The following is a 16,877-nucleotide window of genomic DNA, read 5'->3' on the forward strand; positions in this document are numbered from 1 at the left end:
TATCTGCAGCTGGGTACCACCAGACTGGCATGCTTCTTTGGATCAAATTGGATTCAAAGCGGCATCTTCGATTCCAGAATCAGACCTCAAATGAGAACGTGAATAATGTATTGGTCGAAATTGAGACCAATCTGTTGCCATTGGCCTTGGAGAATGATGTCCAGGTCACCGAGGGCTCTCTATTCCACTGTAACAAGAGCCCTGGTGGTAAATTGCATTTCCGAATGGCCTTTGCGGCTGCCCTTGAAGAGGATTTGGGAGAGGGGGTTGAGATTTTGCGGGTGCACTGAAGGATGAATTTTTGGTAGAGTGATATGTTTCAAAAATCTGGAAGTGTTCCGACCTCAGGAGTTACCAATGACGGATGATCCGCCAATTGCTTCCAAAAACCCCGTCTCAAGTCTCAAAAGTTTTGACCAATTATACCCACCCATTCATCGATACTATTTTCATCAAGTGGCATGCGTTCTGGTCCTTCTTAAACAACACCCGAATAAAATGAACTGAGTAATTTTTGAATCGTTTGTGTCGCTTGGAAGAGTAATGCATAGATATATGGGGTCTAATTTCACACAACTGAGCCTTTTTGAATTCCAGCAACAAATACTCAGATCCCGAAGATATCATGGCCAGAAGGTGATGGATTACGCTCTACCTAGATATGATCGAAAATAGTAGTATGGCTAGAAGTGCCAAAGTACCCCGGATTCGGGTACAGTGTGGGCCTTGGGCTGAAAGGTGACGATGGAGGGGGAGAGCCGCTAGTATCATTGGCCCAGTGTCACATGTCATAGAAATAAGGGGAAGGAAAAGAGGAAAGAGAGCCACACGAGCATGGAACATACCGGGGAGCTTGTGCCGCTGGAGTTGGTGGACCAGACGCTTGCTTTCGTTTGGAAGGCTCGACCGTAAATACAAACGCCGCCCCGTCCACTGCTCTGTCAACGGGTGTAAATAGGACATTTGTGATCATAGACGAGCTTTGGTTACCTGCAAGCTTCATAGACAGCTAAACGAGCATCTTCGTAGCATGGTATTCTGTTGAAGGTCCACACATTCTTCGGTTTGGGGATGCATAAAAGCCGGATCGGAGTGGAGAGATCGCAGAGAACGCAGTGATGCACGCCTGCTTCTCCGATACGTAGACATGTGACCGGCGTTATTATTATTATTATTATTATTATTTATTCCTCAGGCTTTTCACGACCTTAGGTCGTATGCAGCCCCCTAGCTAGTGTGCATTGCTCCGTTGACTATGTACATTTGATGGGCTCACCACCATGCGGCCCTCTGTGCCTCAGTCATTATTCTTCACACTTCAGGGCCCAATCGCCCTGTCTCCATTGCGTACGCGATGACCGCTCTGACGATCTTGAAGTCGGGCTTCCATGCTCTCCGATCGGATTCACCTGCACCGTCAACACTCTCCGGTTTACCACCCAGCAACTGCGACCAGTTACCAAAGTGGGTACCAGCTGCTTCAATCACCGCGCGACGCTGTTCGTTTCATCGTGTGCATCGAAACAGGAAATGCTGGACCGTCTCGCGCTCCACGCCGCACGCGCACAAAAGGAAATATGTGGCAAGGGGAGGGGCGGTGTGTTGATGAAGTCCACGGCAGAAATACAAGGCTGTCAACTCAGCCCCAATACGATGGTTGATCGAACGACGCACCGGTTGTTTTCTGTCCCATACACATAGTGCTTCAAAAGATGCTTCTAGTTTTCTTTACACAAAAACATAGCAACGTGTGATTCATTCACGTCTCAAAAAAAGCATACCGCTGACTAATGAAGATATACAATTATTTTGTTATGGGACAAAGTCAAGCATTTGGCGTTTTTTAAATTGGCCTACTGGGATTGCCATGCTTTGACCAAACATTTCAGGGAGCCCGAGAACTACACTAGTGCAAGATTTTCTAGCAAAAGGGATGATGACCACAGATATGAATTAAAATCGCGGCGCATCGTGGCTCACCGACGAAGCCCAGCAAGGTGGGCCGTGACGTCACCGATAGACTTTCGGGGAACCACCTGGACAGTGCACCAAACCGGTTGCTCGGGTCAGTCTCTGCGTCCTCATGGACGCGTCCCTGGCAATCGGTCCACTCGTGCTAAATTGTCTACCCGAGACGATATTCGGTCTAGAGTGGATGATGACGTTATTGCCTGCCGCATAGATTAAAACGGAGCATAACCGCTCGGTAACGCGCTGTCCTGGTATTCCACTGTACACACGTACAGCACAAGTCGGAGGCGCAACTGCGTCAGCCATCGAAGACAACCAAACACCGCTGAGAAGTTTCAAGGTTGCGAGCATCCATGAGTCCGGGTATGACCAGAGGCCGAGACGTCGGCCTGTGCAAATATGCTCACAATATCGAAGCTGCTCGGGAACGGGAAATGCACTTGTATGGACTGTCTACTCTCGATGAAAGTGTTGCGAGAAGACCACGGCTGACGATCGCTGATAATTCAGGTATTTGCCGTACTGGGGCTTCTCAACTTCGGAAAAATTCGCGCAGCAATCAGTCGGTCAAAGGCCCAATGTGTCGCGCGATAATGTCCTGACAGTGTTTGCGCAACTGGCATGTCTGCGCCTCGATGGAAAGAGAGCGCTTATCAATCTTTTCGACCGGACTACCCAGCATGTCATTGCCGAAGCCACTCCCAAACTCAGCCTCCGCGGCGCTGAGAACGACAAGGAAGCCCTGTGGCGGGGGGTGCAGCGGCTTCCAAGCCATAACATCCCCATGTGCAACCAGGCGATGCATAGTTTTATTCAAGAACAACAGGATGTTTTCGTCGTTCCCGATCTGACTAAAGACTCGCGTTTTCAATCTCATTCCTCCGTCACTGGCCTTCCACATAACCGATTTTATGTATCTGTCCCACTAAGATCACCAGATTCATACATCATTGGCAGTGTTGCGGTCCTGGACGACAAACCACGTGAGAGCATGGCGGGAGAACATATACGGTTGTTGAAGGAGCTCAGTCTGACTGTGATGGATCACCTGATCTCACAGCGTGCGATGCGCGAAAAGGACCGGGAGGAGAAAATGGTCCGGGCGTTGGGTTTATTTGTTCAAGGCGAATCGGATCTAGCTGCAGGGATCTACAGCGGGGATGAGCCAAAGAACAAAGCCGATCAGCAGCTTTTCCAAGTCAACCAAAAGCTCAAGAATTTCCAGTTCTCGAAGAAGAACCAGGAAAACGGGCGAATGGCAAACGCACAAAACTCGGAGCCCAACCGTCACGAAAATGGAGAGAGGGGAAGAACTTCGGAAAATTCAGATCCTGCAAGCAGCGAGGCAATGCCAAATATAACCCAAAACAGCCACACTCGATCTCCTGTACAAAAGTTCAGGAAGGAAGAGGAGGAGCTGAAGGAGTCTGAAGGAAAGGAAGAGAATAGCCAGCGGCCTCCTTTATCGCCAACTACTAGTCAATTGCAAGAGAAACTAGCTCCGTCGAACGTCCAGTCCGTTCTCGATCGAGCCTCTTGCTTGATGAACCAGGCGCTAGACGTAGAAGGTGCCATGTTTCTTGATGCAAGTGTCTACGCTCGTCGCCAAATGATCGGACCGAGTGATTCTCAAAAGGACGAACCAAGCGACTTCGATGTCGAGTTCGAAACGGAACAGCATTGGGAATCGATGGCCGACGAATATTCCGGTCCCAAAAGCTTGGTCTTGGGATATTCTACCTCTACCACCTCTAGCAAGAATGTTGATGAGCAATCTCGACGCTATATTTCTCTACCAGGTGCATTTGTGGCTCATCTGATTGAAAGATACCCCCGGGGAAAAATCTTCCACATCGAGCGAGATGGAACGATCGCGCTGAGCTACGAGGGATTGGCCGACGATGTCAGCCAAGCCTATGTAACCGGAGGAAGAAAGCTTCGTGAAGGATCCCTCGAAGAGAAAGATATTCGCCAAGAAAATATGGACATCAAGTATCTCCACAGAGCGCTTCCGGATGCCCGATGTATTGGCATCTATCCAGTCTGGGACTTCCAACGCGGCCGCTGGTTCACTCTGAACGTAGCCTGGGCTAACGACCCAGGACGAGTTCTATCGGAGCCCAATGATCTGACTTATATGGCAGCATTCAGCAATAGCGTGATGGCCGAAGTGTCACGACTAGATATCCAGGCGGCCGATCGTGCCAAAGGTGACTTTATCTCATCAATTTCCCATGAGCTACGCTCTCCGCTGCATGGCGTTCTTGGCACCGTTGAGATCCTCCAGGACTCAGTTCAGACCTATTCCCAGAAAGGACTTGTCGAAACTGTATACAGTTGTGGCCGCACTCTCTTGGACACGCTTAATCATCTACTGGACTACGCAAAAATCAACACGCTGACCGAATCACGAGATCCCGGCAAAGAAGGAGGAAAGAAGAGTCTATCTCAGGCTAGAACAGCAGTACCGGGCCTTGTCCAGGATCAGAATCTTAGTTCTCTGGTCCAGGAGGTCGTGGAAGGTCTACTGGCTGGCACGGAATTTTTTCATCGAGAGAGAGATTCCGCACTCCGCACCAACGTCAAAGAAGATCGGAGAACTTCAACAAAGTCTCAACATCAAAATTACAGGAGCCGGCTGATAACTATCGTTGATATTGAGTGGCATGAGAATTGGCACTATTCGATCTACGCTGGAGCATGGCGCCGAGTGGTCATGAATTTGTTTGGCAACGCCTTGAAATACACAAATTCGGGGTATGTCAGACTTTTCATGAAGAAAGATTCGATGACCAATGAGGATAAAAAATCGGTTCCTGCTGTTCGGATCACTATTGGAGACTCGGGTCGTGGAATGTCGCAAGACTTCCTCCTTCACCATCTCTACATCCCATTCTTGCAAGAAGACACGCAGGCACCAGGCCTTGGCGTCGGCTTGCATCTTGTGCGCCAAATCGTGAAGTCTCTCAACGGCAAAATTGAATTCCGAAGTGAAATCGATCAGGGAACTGAGGTCGATGTTATCCTGCCGATTTCCGGCCCAGAAACGATTCCTTCCACAAAGTGTCCATATCTTCCTCTGCAAGATCGGCTAAGTGGGAAAACAGTTTCGTTCTTCACCAAGAGCTTCGAGCGAGGAGATCTTGGTATCAAGCAGCAAGTATTTGACGACATCCGGTACAATCTGACTCGGATGGTTGGCGACTGGTTTAAACTGGAAGTCCTAGGGCCTGACGAGCTCCAAGAGAAGCATTCCGACTTTTTGGTTGTCACTGAGCATGAATACCGGACATTGGCTCATAGTCCCGAGAACAATGACATCCGAAGGTCATTAGGGACCCAGCATGCATATCCTTTGATTGTCTTGAGTGGCCAGACTGGTAGCTGGAAAGTGGTGAAGGAGCACGACCGCGACCGCGCAATATTCCTATCACAACCGTAAGTATCATTGCCCAGACGTACCTGTTACAAACCACGAACGGGTTATTAATCATCCTACAGAGTGAGCCCAAAAACTCTCGCAAAGGTTTTTGAATATTGCCTAGCGACCGAAGCGGGCCAGGCAGACCAAGATAAGGAAGACGAAAGCTCAATATCTCCTCCTCTCATCGAGAGCCATGAGCTCCAGAACTTGCACGGGATGGACGAAGGAGCAACCACGAAGGAGGAAAACCAGTGTGCGAATGGCGCTGGCGCAGAGCAACCAGGCCAGCCGAAAGTTCTCCTTGTCGAGGATAACCCAGTCAATCTCAAGGTCAGTTATACTCCCTCCTCCCCTCTACCACCGGTCTATATTAATGGTTGTCTCAGATCATTGAAGCGTGCGTTAAGAATACTAAATTTGGCTACGAAACTGCGACCAATGGCCTCGAAGCATTGGAAAAGTACAAAGCAGATCGATTCGACGCAGTCGTAATGGGTTCGTCAACACAACCTTGTTCTTTATTTTAACGGCCGCTAATTCCTTTTAGACATCTCAATGCCAGTAATGGATGGCCTTTCCGCAACCAGGGAAATACGCCATTTCGAAAAAACGAATAGCCTGGATCCCAGCACCATTGTCATCTTGACAGCCTTCTTGTCTGCTGAAACACAGCAAGAGGCTAAGATTAGTGGTGTTAATGAATTTTTGACCAAGCCGACCCCGCTAAAGCAGCTGAAGCAGATGCTCCAGAACCTACCCAGACGGGCCAGCTCGGACCAGACATGACGATGTACACGAAGCCATGTGAATTTTTTGACGAATTGTATACCTATTTTGCGGACCAACCTGTAGTTTTAGTTCAATATTTGTGCATGTCTCGAAATAAATGTAACACTGATAGATTGGATGCTAATCAGCTAACCTGAAATATGGGCGATACTGACTTGACGCCAATGTCGTGGTATGAGACTCTCGAGGACAGGGCATCATTCAATTGCTCGTTCCTGCCTATACATTGGATGTGTGGAAATTGGAAATCGAGGAGGATACCGCTTTTTGCATGAGTGTAGATCTTCAGCCGTGAATCACCAGGTAGCGCAAATATGAGGTGAACACCCAGGTGAATCTACATATTACATCACGTGTATATAAATAAAGAGGGAAAATTCAGGGGGAGATAGATAAGCCAGATACCCATGATGGAGTCGCTTGCCTTTTCAAAATCGATACTCGAAGGCTTGCTGCTTCACCAGCCCGAAATGTGGCCCCCGAACCGACATCTGTCAAAAGCTTGGATGGCCAACAGACCAGTTCATCAAGCCTTGGATTGAGATACATCGCCAAATAGAGACCCGAAAGATGAAGCATCCCTCCAGAGGAAGCAGCCTGTTGCACATTGCAACTCAATTCTCGTTGACAAACATAATACCATGTGACGCAGTTGACGCAAGTAGTGACCCTGGCAGGACACCTCTCTCACTGGCAGCCCGCCGCTGTCATTCCAAGTTGTGGGTATACTCCTTCAAACAGGAATGGCAAATCCCAATGCCATGGACAAGATAGGACAAACGCCGTTGATAGTCGCCACGAGGGTCGGACGCCTATCCGTTGGGAGGGCACTTCTTGCCACGGAAAAATAGACGTCTACTATGCCGGTAAGGAAAGCTAGATAGCGCTTCATCATGCCGCCATCAATGATTGCCAATCGGTGACCCAAGCCTTGGTCGAAACACCCAATGTGAACGTCAATCATCGAGACAGGAAAGGGCAGACACCGTTTCATCACGCCATAATAGGCGGATTTGAGGCCCAGACTGAGATCATTCTGGGTTCATCTCATGTCAACTTGAACTTGAAAGATAGCAACTCTGCACGCCATTGTTCTGATCCGCTATCAACGACCAGACGGAAATCATTCGCATGTTTCTGGATGACGGCAGAGTTAACTGGGATGAGCAGGGCCGTCACAAGGGTTTGACAATTAACAACAGTTCAATAATCCAGATGATATTTGACAAGGGACGTCCGGATCTCGACTCAAGATACATAGATGGCGAAACAGCGCTCTCACAGGCCATGAAAAAGGGAGATTTGAGGTCGTCAAGCTCCTACTTCAGAAAGGGGCGAATGTTGAAGCAAAACAAGACAACGGATGGACGCCTCTGCACTCAACTTCGAAATTCGGCCACATAGATATTTGCCAAATCCTGATTGAGCACGGATCGAAGGTTGATCCGCAGAACATCAATCGATGGACACCACTTCACGAAGCCTCGTATCATGGATACGCAGAAGTCGTAGAGTTCCTCTTGCGGGAGGGCGTGGGGATAGAGTCCGAGGATGATGAGAATAGATCGCCACTTCACCTTGCATCGCAAGGTGGGAATATTGTGGTCGTTTGAATCCTCCTCAGAAAAGGAGCAAGCTTGAGGAGGAAAGACCATCGGGGCTGGACACCATTGCATGCCGCATTCTACGGTGGTTATACGGAAATTGGTAGGCTTCTCCTTGATGGAGGGGAACAAGTCGACACGGGGAATATCGACGGGTGGATCTGCACATGGAGTCAAGCCCAGGGTCATTACGACATGGCAAAACTGCTTCTGGAGAGAGGGGCGGATTTCGATACACTGGACCACCACGACGAAAGACGTACGCCACTTAAGATTGCGCAGTAGAAGCAGTATGACAACCTGATATCTCTTTTTTCAGAACTGGGAGAAGGGGTAAGCGTCGAGAACAAGGACAAAGGGATATCATGTAACATAATGTCGAGATTGCATATTAATCAGAGTTCGATGATGAGGTATCTCCAATTGGTTCAAAATGTCAATCCAATAAACAGCCACCTCTATTCATCACTGGCCGAACCAGCAACAACATATTGCTTCTCCGTCTTCAACTTGCTGAGGGTACTATCGCTCAGCTTCAGAGTATCCGAGATAATCTGGTGGGGTGTAGACGCAATCCATTGACCGAGAGCCATATCTAGAGGACCATCAGCACAATAACCAAATGAAGGAGCAGAGAACCAAGAATACCTGTAAACTCAGGAGCCTTCAAGACCTCCAGGAACACCAGATCCTCGTTCCCGGTATTCTCAATATAGTGGCTGTTCGATTGAGGGAAGTACCCCACATCACCAGCCATGTAATCAAAAGTAGTGGCGGCATCAGGCGCAGTGAAGAGCGTTGCGCGACCCTGTCCCTTGATGAAGAAGGTCCACTCATCGCTGGACGGGTGCCAGTGGATCTCGCGCATCCCGCCGGGATGGACGGTGACGATTGCTGCGGAGAAGTTGCTGGCGACGGGGAATGTGAGTGGGTCAACTATCTTGACGGATCCACCGGCGACCTCGTGCGCTTGCTGCTCGGAGAAATGGTAGGAGTAGCTTTGGGAACGCGGGACGATGCCCGAGGAAGTGGTGACGTTTTGCTTCTCGATGTCCTTGGGTGCGGGCGTGCCTTTGAAGATGTAGAGTTCGTCGTTGGGGATGCTGTCGAAGTCGGCGACGGCGACGCCGAGATTCTTTGCTAGGACTTCTTTCTATCGAAGTTTTTAGTTCTGTGAAGTGCGAGGTTTGGCTGTGGGATAATTACTGGACTGTGGAGGAAGACCTCAGTGGCGAGGAATGTGTTGTCTTCGTTAAAGCCACCATCGTCGAAAACGAGAAGGAATTCGACTCCATCGTCCAAAGCCTGGATAGAATGCGGAATTCCACTAGAATTGGTGGTGAGCAGCATATTCGAAGCCGGTAGTAGTTGCGGAAGGAGACTCACGGCGGGAAAAACCAGACATCGCCGGCGACCAAATCATCCACAAACGTCTCCCCATTTTCATTCACTGCCTGCACCCTCGTTAGCAATCAACTCAACCCCTCGTAGATTATGCCCTGAAATACCTGAATGCGACAAGATCCATTCAAGACAAGTGACCACTCGCTAGCAACGTGCCAGTGCAGCTCGCGATACCCTGCCGGCTCAAGTCGCATGTCAACCCCGGCCATTTCGGTGGCAGCCGGCATCACCACCGTATTTTCCTGTCGAGCCCAACCTGCATTATCAATGCCAAGTCTGGCCTGGTTAGCAAATTGTGAGACTGGCAGGCCGGATTCGATTACCTGTTGTGGCTGAGTCCTGTGGTCACAGTTAGCACTGGCAGGTACCGGTCTTATCTCGAAGACACTTACCCATCGGCCATTGTGCATTGATCGTCTGTCCGTGATCAGTACCCGGGGGAGCCAACTTGTCACTATTCATCTTGTCATAGCCATAATTGCCTGGCTAGCTGTCAGCATTCCATTTCGGCCCGACATGCAAATATAGCTTACGTGGACCCGGGTCATCACCACCGGTATCTCCCCGAATTGGCTGTGGGTTATCAACTTTGGTGAAGTCCAGGTAGGTGCCGATATCCGGGTCATTTTTCTGACCCGGTAGCAAGCTGTACTTGATGTCTGGTGTTGTTGAGCTGCCGTGGCTCTCGGAAGGCGAATACCCGACCAGCGTCTTGGATCCTCTCAGTCCAGGATTACTGGACTCTTCCACTTTTCGTGCAGGAATAGCATTGACGGAATGAAGAATAAAAGGAAGCAAATTAAGCAACTGGGAAAGAGATTGAGCCTTCATAATGGTTGTTTGGCCGCAAGCCAGAGAAGATCCTGAAAAAGCTGGGTTGTTCCTCGCTGGGTACTTGATGGCAACTTCAAAACAGCGAGGACAATGGGATCAAGGCCTTTTTATAGATATTCCCCAACCAACCGCTTGGTCTCCGCGGAATCAATCCACGGACATACAACTCGGCTTACCCTCATCCGATATACTAACCTCATTGCATCAGTGGGGATACTGTCAGGTTCCCCTCACCAGGGGGACCGTGTGGCTATGGTAGGGCTGGAAAAAAGTACCAACTAGCAACTCATCAGCCGCTTCTACTCGCCCGGATATATCGCATACGGAGCCGAGCGAGAGGGGAGGGAAATTCACGCTCGGCGGCTGGTATGGGGATAGCAGCGTGCTCCAATACAGCATTCCCCACTCGATTTGATCAGCAGGCAAACAACATTATACCCATTACAGACCGATCAAGCAGGTTGATCGAAGGTGGCTCATACTGTACTAAATTGTTGCCTGGACAGCTGGCTTCTGCGAACGTCGATCAAATGCAGGGACAGCGTCATGCTACATAAAATATAACATCTGCCAAAGCCTCACCTGCGCTCCCGAGGTCGGCTTTCTTCAGAGGTCGGCAGAAAGCAATCCCCTCTTGAGCCGAAACACTTGTGCCCGAGCTAGACTTTCGCCATTGACGTTGTCCAGAATTTGGGGATCTAGTACCAGACTTTAAGTCTGCACCCATAGGGCCCACCCGAAACGGAAACGAGAGCGAGTGGGAATCAGCGGGCTGCCACCGATTCGCCTAGAAAGAAAAGAAGAAGAAAAAAAGACCAGAATAAGCGGCTGCCTGGTCAATCTGCAAAGACTCATGTGTGAGAATCTCTGTCTGTCGAATCAAGTTCGCGGAGTCAAGACAACCCGGCCAGCGGTGTGAGCACTAGAAACAGCCACCAAGTAGGTAGGATCGCAACGTGCAAGCCAAGCTTTCGAAGCCAAGAGATCCAATAAGAGGCACTTGGGAGCTAAGCAAGTGCCTAAATAGTCCGCTCGGGTACGCGCTGGGGGGTGGAGCCTAGCGTCCAGCACTCCTAGCGTTGCACCGCAGACAGTGGGTCTCCAACCCCATTTCGTTGACACTTTCCGTTCTCCGCGCGAGGGGTACGAAACGGCTCAGCCTTACAATATACTCTTGAGAATGACTTAGCATTCGTGGGAAGCGAGATTTAGCCGGATCTACGGTGACTGAGAACTGGATGGGAAGGTGCTGAGGGGCTTAGGGTTTGGGAAGAATATTTACGCCACTAGATGGGCAGTTGGGGCAGGTTGCTACTTATTGAAGATGAGTTAGCGTGGAAGGTGGTGGTGAGTGCACTGTACAAAGACTTTCGTTGAAGGGGAACGTGCTACTTCTAGACGATGTACTGTCGGAGATAAATTTAGAAAATGGCGTGCCGGCACTCCCGTAACCCCGCACCATCATCAAGCCGGATTTTAACGTCGCCTTAAGATAAACAGGTCATGTGCGATGAATGAGTGAGGGGTATTGTGATGATCGAGACGATGCATAAGTGCGACCGATTTAATCTCCGATATACAAGCTTTTCAACGTTATGTTTCAAAAGATTGCGAATGAGCCGCGACGTTGAGAACCTTGGGGGATAGAACAATAATCTTGGACGAAGGCCCAGTCTGATGGCGTAGATTAAATCTTCCATCGGGAAATCATACTTATTGAAGAGAGTAGTGGCTGGTATCGACTTCACCAGTGACTTAGGAAGTCGTCATACCTTCCCACTCTCTAACTAGCCGAGCACTGCATGCAGTGTGTAGGTGGGGGCCAGGAAAATGGGACATGAAGCACATACCTTGGGGTTCTATAATTAATCGTAGCGATGTGAGTAATTTATTCGAGCGAGAAAGTAGCTTTGTCGTAAATCGGGCAAAAGTAAACATTAGTGTTGTTAAGAGTTGGGTTAACTAAGCATCTGCAGTGCAAAGTTAAAAGTCGGTACGTCTTTCCTATTTTTGCGGGAAGGCAGCCACCCATCCCAACACAGTCACCCTCGAATACGCTTCTATGTCTGGTATGAAATCGATCATCATGCTGATCTAGCAACATTACGAGTTGATGGTCACGTATGAAATGTTATTTTGAATCCCAAGCGACATTTCAGTCTGCCACAGTAGAATATATTACACCACAACGCTAAGTGACGGTAAATCGAGCGCCGAAAACAGCTACATTCGACGCCATTTTAAGCGTTCATTTTACCAAGATCTTAGTCGTCGAAACATCACGATGTGGCCGCTGCACGCTTCATCCCGTCTTCCACCTCTCTTCCACCTCTCTTCCACCTCTCTTCCACCTCTCTTCCACCTCTCTTCCACCTCTCTTCCACCTCTCTTCCACCTCTCTTCCACCTCTCTTCCACCTCTCTTCCACCTCTCTTCCACCTCTCTTCCACCTCTCTTCCACTGCTTCTTCCACATTTTCTTCACTGCTACTTCCGCCTCTTCGAGCTGTCTCCAACTCCGGCACCAACGGCGCGTAATAGTTGATGGTAGAGACCCAAAGTTCTGTCCAATAATTTCTGCAACATAAATCCAAGTTCATACAGGCTGCTCTCAGGTTAGCTTGGGATCTTCGTGCAATTTGTATGCAGGCATGTCTAGCCATTCTCGGCGGAATGGTAAGTTGTAGATATTGTGCCCCAGTTAATGGACATGCTACATGCACTAATCTACAAGGATATGCTGATATCAAATTACATCTATATCCATGGATGTGTGGATTTGGATATATCGCGGATGTTGCCCCAGCCTAGCCAATATTTCTATATAACTAATACAGTTGCTCTTTTAACTAAATCTTCCCGGATTGGTGCGACATGCCACGAAAAATATCCATAACCTGTAGCAACTCGCTCCAACGTTTATCCTCCTCAATTCTAATAACCCCCTCCCGAGTCATCACCTTGTACTCATCTCCCCTTGTAGTTCCATAGCTATAGCCCTCTTCGTCGTGAACGAAAGCACGCAGGTCACGGATCCAAGCATTCATCAGTGGTAGTTCCGTTTCAGTGGGCCCATGAGTAATTGAGTAGCTGCTCACTATTAGCAGCCATCTCAAAATGTACTAGAAAGTCAACAACTCACTTCCAGATTGGCCTGTCCATCGCATGACTGACGCCAAAAGCCACCGGAGCAACCTCATTTGTGATGAATGAGAGGCGGTAGGCGATGAGATAACGCCACACGCTGTCCATCCCCACTCGTCTCTCCAACAGGTTGTTGACCAAATACCGCGAAGGAGCTCTGACTTGACCATCAGCGATGATGCGTCCGAATATTCCTTGCCAGTCACGTTGATCCGCCGAGTCGGGTACACGATAGTGCTGAAGGAGGCGCTTTGTTGTTGTCTGTGGATAATAGTTGGAAACCTGCAAATGCAGTGAATTGATATGGGCATCGGGAGGATTTGTGACGGCGTATAGCGTATCTTCATCCTGTACCTCACCAATGAAAATCTTGAGGCCTCGCTTCCTGAATTCCGCAGCAAAAGACCCATCTTGAAAGTAGTCAAAAATGCCTGGATGAATGAAGAGGCCGTCCGTAACAGGGCGAAAAGTATGATGCTTCAACTTCATGATTCCAGAACAGAGCTCTTCTGCACTGATATCTCGCAGCAGTCGCATCTTTTCGGCTCCAGTCAAATCCGCTGGGATGTCAAATAACGCACAAAGCTCTTCAAACTGCTCTTCACAGTCCTCTGGTGTTTTCGGCTGCGTGGAAATGGAGTTGGAATACATGATCATTCTCGTAAAGCGACCGTGTGATTCTTCGCCACGGAAGTCATAGAGAGCTTGGGCTAGGACCGAATACGCCCCTGCGCTGCGTCCAGCGAGAACGATGTTCTCTGGATCACCGCCGAAGGCAGCGATGTTGTTGTAGACCCAATCCATGGCAAGGCGCTGATCCCAAAGGCCGTAGTTGCCCACGGCTTTGCCAGTGGATTCGTCACGGAGGGCACTTCCGGCTAGAAAGCCAAAAACATTGAGGCGATAACCTACCGCGACGAAGACAGCTTGGAGGTTGCCCGTGGATATTAGCTCGGTAGGATCCATGCTTTCTTCTTGGCTTGGATCACCGACTTGAAACCATCCGCCATGAAACCAGACCATGACGGGCCATTTCGTAATTGGGCCTTGAGGTTCTGGAACAGGGGTCCAGATGTTGAGTCTGAGGCAGTCCTCGTCATATTTATGTTTGGGAGCGTGCTCGCTGACAATTTTGGAGTAATTGGCCTGAGGACAGACTGGACCGAAGCAAGTGGCATCGTACGGAGAGCCGCCTTCCTCGCAGCCTTCCTCGCAGTAGATGTAATTCTGGGGGAGAGGGGCTGGTTTTCGCCACCTCTGGTCGCCGACTGGAGGCAGGGCGTAGGGAATGCCTGCGAACCTGCGAGACTTGGAATCGAATTGTCGACCTTTCATAGTTCCTGCATCGTTTAAGAGGTCGACATGACAGTCGGACGAAGTGTATGAGATCGAGTTGCCCATAGCAGAGAGTACGAGATAATATCAGGACCAATTCGGGTACAGAAGAAATCAAGAATAATAATTGAGAGAGAATGAAAACGCAAATGAGACGAAATGGATGAGAATACACACAACGTCTTTTGCTGCGAGCAAACAGATAGTCGGATCTCACATTTACTGGCCGGTCTCACTCCAGGAGATATGGGCTAGAGTGCTGCTGGACGCTGATTCGTCAGTTTAATCGACGAGGCGACTCGAGTGCAAGCGGGGGCGTTAAGACCCAGACGGGGTCTAGCTTCCCTAAATAAAATTTTTGACCCTTTCACCGAAAATTCCCACTCTTGATACGATCAGACGCAGGGTCATTATCCGACACAGATTGCGCTGTTCTGTTTGGGTGTGCCGCATGGAGGGTGGAGGACGGGAAGCTCGGCGTCAAAAGCGCCGCCGGGTTGAGCGGGGGCCACGATCGAGAAAGGGTGAGTGCCAAAACTTGGCGAAAATAAGCGTGCCTGATGAATGCTCCTCAGGTTGTCGGACTTGTATAGGGAAGAAGGTCAAATGCGACGAACAACATCCATCATGTGGGCGCTGCATCCGCCTTGATCTATCTTGCGAATGGGCACCGGCGAAGCTGCCCCTGGCCTCAAGAAGACGCGGTCTAGGTCCTATTAAGGACCGCTACTGCTGGATACCTCAGGAAATCATGCCAAAAGTGCATGGAAATGATACACGGAATCTTGACGATTTACGGGCCAATGATCGGGCGACGCCAGCCGTGCTTGCGGATTCACTTCCAACGGAAGAACTCGACTGCCAGGATGCGGCCGACTTTGCCCTCATACCAGTTGATTCTGTATCAGCGGGTGACGACACAGCTATCTTTCCGCCCGCTGTCAATGTTTGGAGGCCAGACATGTTCCCTGGCGACACTACGATACTCCACATCGACCCCAGCCTCCTTATGGCAAGCCCTCAACTGGCCCTGTTCCCCTTCCTGTCAACAGATTTTCTTTACTCAGCAACATCCTTTTCCTTCACAAATCCTCTAGACCCTGCTCCATCGATAGGTTGCGACGACTTCCAAGCGGTAACTTTTCACCGCACCGTTTTTGCGCCCCTGAAGTCAACCCGTGTTGCGGCTTTATCTGCTCATGCCCTGTTCCTCGATCTAGCTGCCCATAACCGGATGGCACTTCACTTTCTCCTCGCCTTTTCTTACAGTGAACTTGCTATTCACCAAGGCTTCGGCCACTGCCCTCCAACGGAATCATACCAGCATTTTCAGCAGGGATCGTGGCTGTTTACACAAGCACTTGGCTCCCGCAACCACATCGCCGCGATGATTTCATTTCTGTACCTGTTCATGTTCTGGATCCGACGGGATCCGCTGGATATGTCAAGACTGAGAGAACTAAGCACCTTTATTCTCGTTTACGTCAAGAGCTTTGGTCTAGATGACCTGTGCGCCGGGGGCTCAACGCAGTCGGAAAACGTGATTCTCTCTCGCATCTTGACATATATATACGACCGGGACGTGTTCTGTGGCTTCTTTGGCAGCGGTGAGGTGTTTGCAGGATTCGTAAGCGAGAACCATGAGGAAAGAGCCCGGATCTGGCAACTTTCGCGATCGCCCTTTTCGTCGCTGGATGATCACGACGCGGTGTACACGAGATTGTCGCAAGTATCGAGGAGTCTGCATCGGATGGTTCTGGACATTTACTTCACACTCCTTACGATCCAGCATGAGATCAATCAACATAGTCAAGGCAGCGACGCGCAGCCACTTCGGGTGGAGCGTGGGATTCAGAAAAAGTTGGACCAGGTGCGAGAGGTAAGACTTTGGCCTAATGTGAGCTGGCTGTTGCTAACGGAGGCTTACAGGAACATTCTTTTCTGTTCGACCTGGCGGCAAACTGTGGACAGCAAGCTCCTCCACTAATGGCGCTGGTGACAGTCACCTTCTTCCACGCTCTGGAGATCTACCTTGTCCGTAGCCGAAACTCAGCTCTGGGTGAGGTACCAACCCCGGGGAGCGTACAAAGATCCCTGAAAGAGCTCATTAACACGGCGTACTACGCTATGGCTGCTGGACCGGTACAACTCTTGGAGCGGTTCCAGTGGGCGCTGTTGATAGCTGGCATAGAGACACAGGACCCGGTACATCGAGATTGGATCTCAGTGAGTATTTCAGATCCCGCTATAAAGGGGATTTACGATGCTGTTCTGGCGGCTAAGACGCCGTCGGGAATATCAATGAGGGCGGTCCGAGAGTTGGTTGGGAGACGGTGTGGCGGACGACACTGAGTTCCAATGGTCCACACCAAG

At 49.8% G+C, this 16,877-nt stretch overlaps 6 protein-coding genes across 6 annotated transcripts; 4 read left to right on the forward strand and 2 right to left on the reverse strand.

The window, feature by feature from the left end:
• Nucleotides 1-29: 29 nt before the first annotated feature.
• On the forward strand, nt 30-290 carry N7532_009962 (L-kynurenine/alpha-aminoadipate aminotransferase; the record flags this gene model as incomplete). Its single annotated transcript, XM_056622453.1, has 1 exon — nt 30-290. The coding sequence occupies one exon, from the start codon at nt 30-32 to the stop codon at nt 288-290; it is 261 nt and encodes an 86-aa protein (XP_056469869.1).
• Nucleotides 291-2,324: 2,034 nt separating this feature from the next.
• N7532_009963 (hybrid sensor histidine kinase/response regulator) lies at nt 2,325-6,181 on the forward strand (the record flags this gene model as incomplete). Its single annotated transcript, XM_056622454.1, has 5 exons — nt 2,325-2,413; nt 2,482-5,409; nt 5,473-5,725; nt 5,782-5,890; nt 5,943-6,181. 5 exons carry the CDS (start codon nt 2,325-2,327, stop codon nt 6,179-6,181), a joined length of 3,618 nt encoding a protein of 1,205 aa, XP_056469870.1.
• Nucleotides 6,182-6,836: 655 nt separating this feature from the next.
• Nucleotides 6,837-8,073, forward strand: N7532_009964 (ankyrin repeat domain-containing protein; the record flags this gene model as incomplete). The annotated part of the gene is given in 4 exon segments (XM_056622455.1): nt 6,837-7,050; nt 7,069-7,367; nt 7,438-7,774; nt 7,814-8,073. The coding sequence occupies 4 exon segments, from the start codon at nt 6,837-6,839 to the stop codon at nt 8,071-8,073; spliced, it is 1,110 nt and encodes a 369-aa protein (XP_056469871.1).
• A 173-nt stretch (nt 8,074-8,246) lies between these two features.
• On the reverse strand, nt 8,247-10,023 carry N7532_009965 (putative oxalate decarboxylase; the record flags this gene model as incomplete). The annotated part of the gene is made up of 8 exons (XM_056622456.1): nt 8,247-8,383; nt 8,437-8,941; nt 8,995-9,115; nt 9,175-9,242; nt 9,297-9,468; nt 9,516-9,531; nt 9,585-9,674; nt 9,726-10,023. The coding sequence occupies 8 exons, from the start codon at nt 10,021-10,023 to the stop codon at nt 8,247-8,249; spliced, it is 1,407 nt and encodes a 468-aa protein (XP_056469872.1).
• Nucleotides 10,024-12,874: 2,851 nt separating this feature from the next.
• Nucleotides 12,875-14,570, reverse strand: N7532_009966 (uncharacterized protein; the record flags this gene model as incomplete). Its single annotated transcript, XM_056622457.1, has 2 exons — nt 12,875-13,115; nt 13,168-14,570. 2 exons carry the CDS (start codon nt 14,568-14,570, stop codon nt 12,875-12,877), a joined length of 1,644 nt encoding a protein of 547 aa, XP_056469873.1.
• Nucleotides 14,571-14,955: 385 nt separating this feature from the next.
• N7532_009967 (Zn(II)2Cys6 transcription factor) lies at nt 14,956-16,856 on the forward strand (the record flags this gene model as incomplete). The annotated part of the gene is made up of 2 exons (XM_056622458.1): nt 14,956-16,383; nt 16,434-16,856. The coding sequence occupies 2 exons, from the start codon at nt 14,956-14,958 to the stop codon at nt 16,854-16,856; spliced, it is 1,851 nt and encodes a 616-aa protein (XP_056469874.1).
• Between the last annotated feature and the right edge of the window lie 21 nt (nt 16,857-16,877).

The sequence above is a fragment of the Penicillium argentinense genome (assembly GCF_028826775.1).
Source record: "Penicillium argentinense strain IBT 30761 chromosome Unknown utg000010l_segment0_segment0, whole genome shotgun sequence".
NCBI lineage: Eukaryota > Fungi > Ascomycota > Eurotiomycetes > Eurotiales > Aspergillaceae > Penicillium > Penicillium argentinense.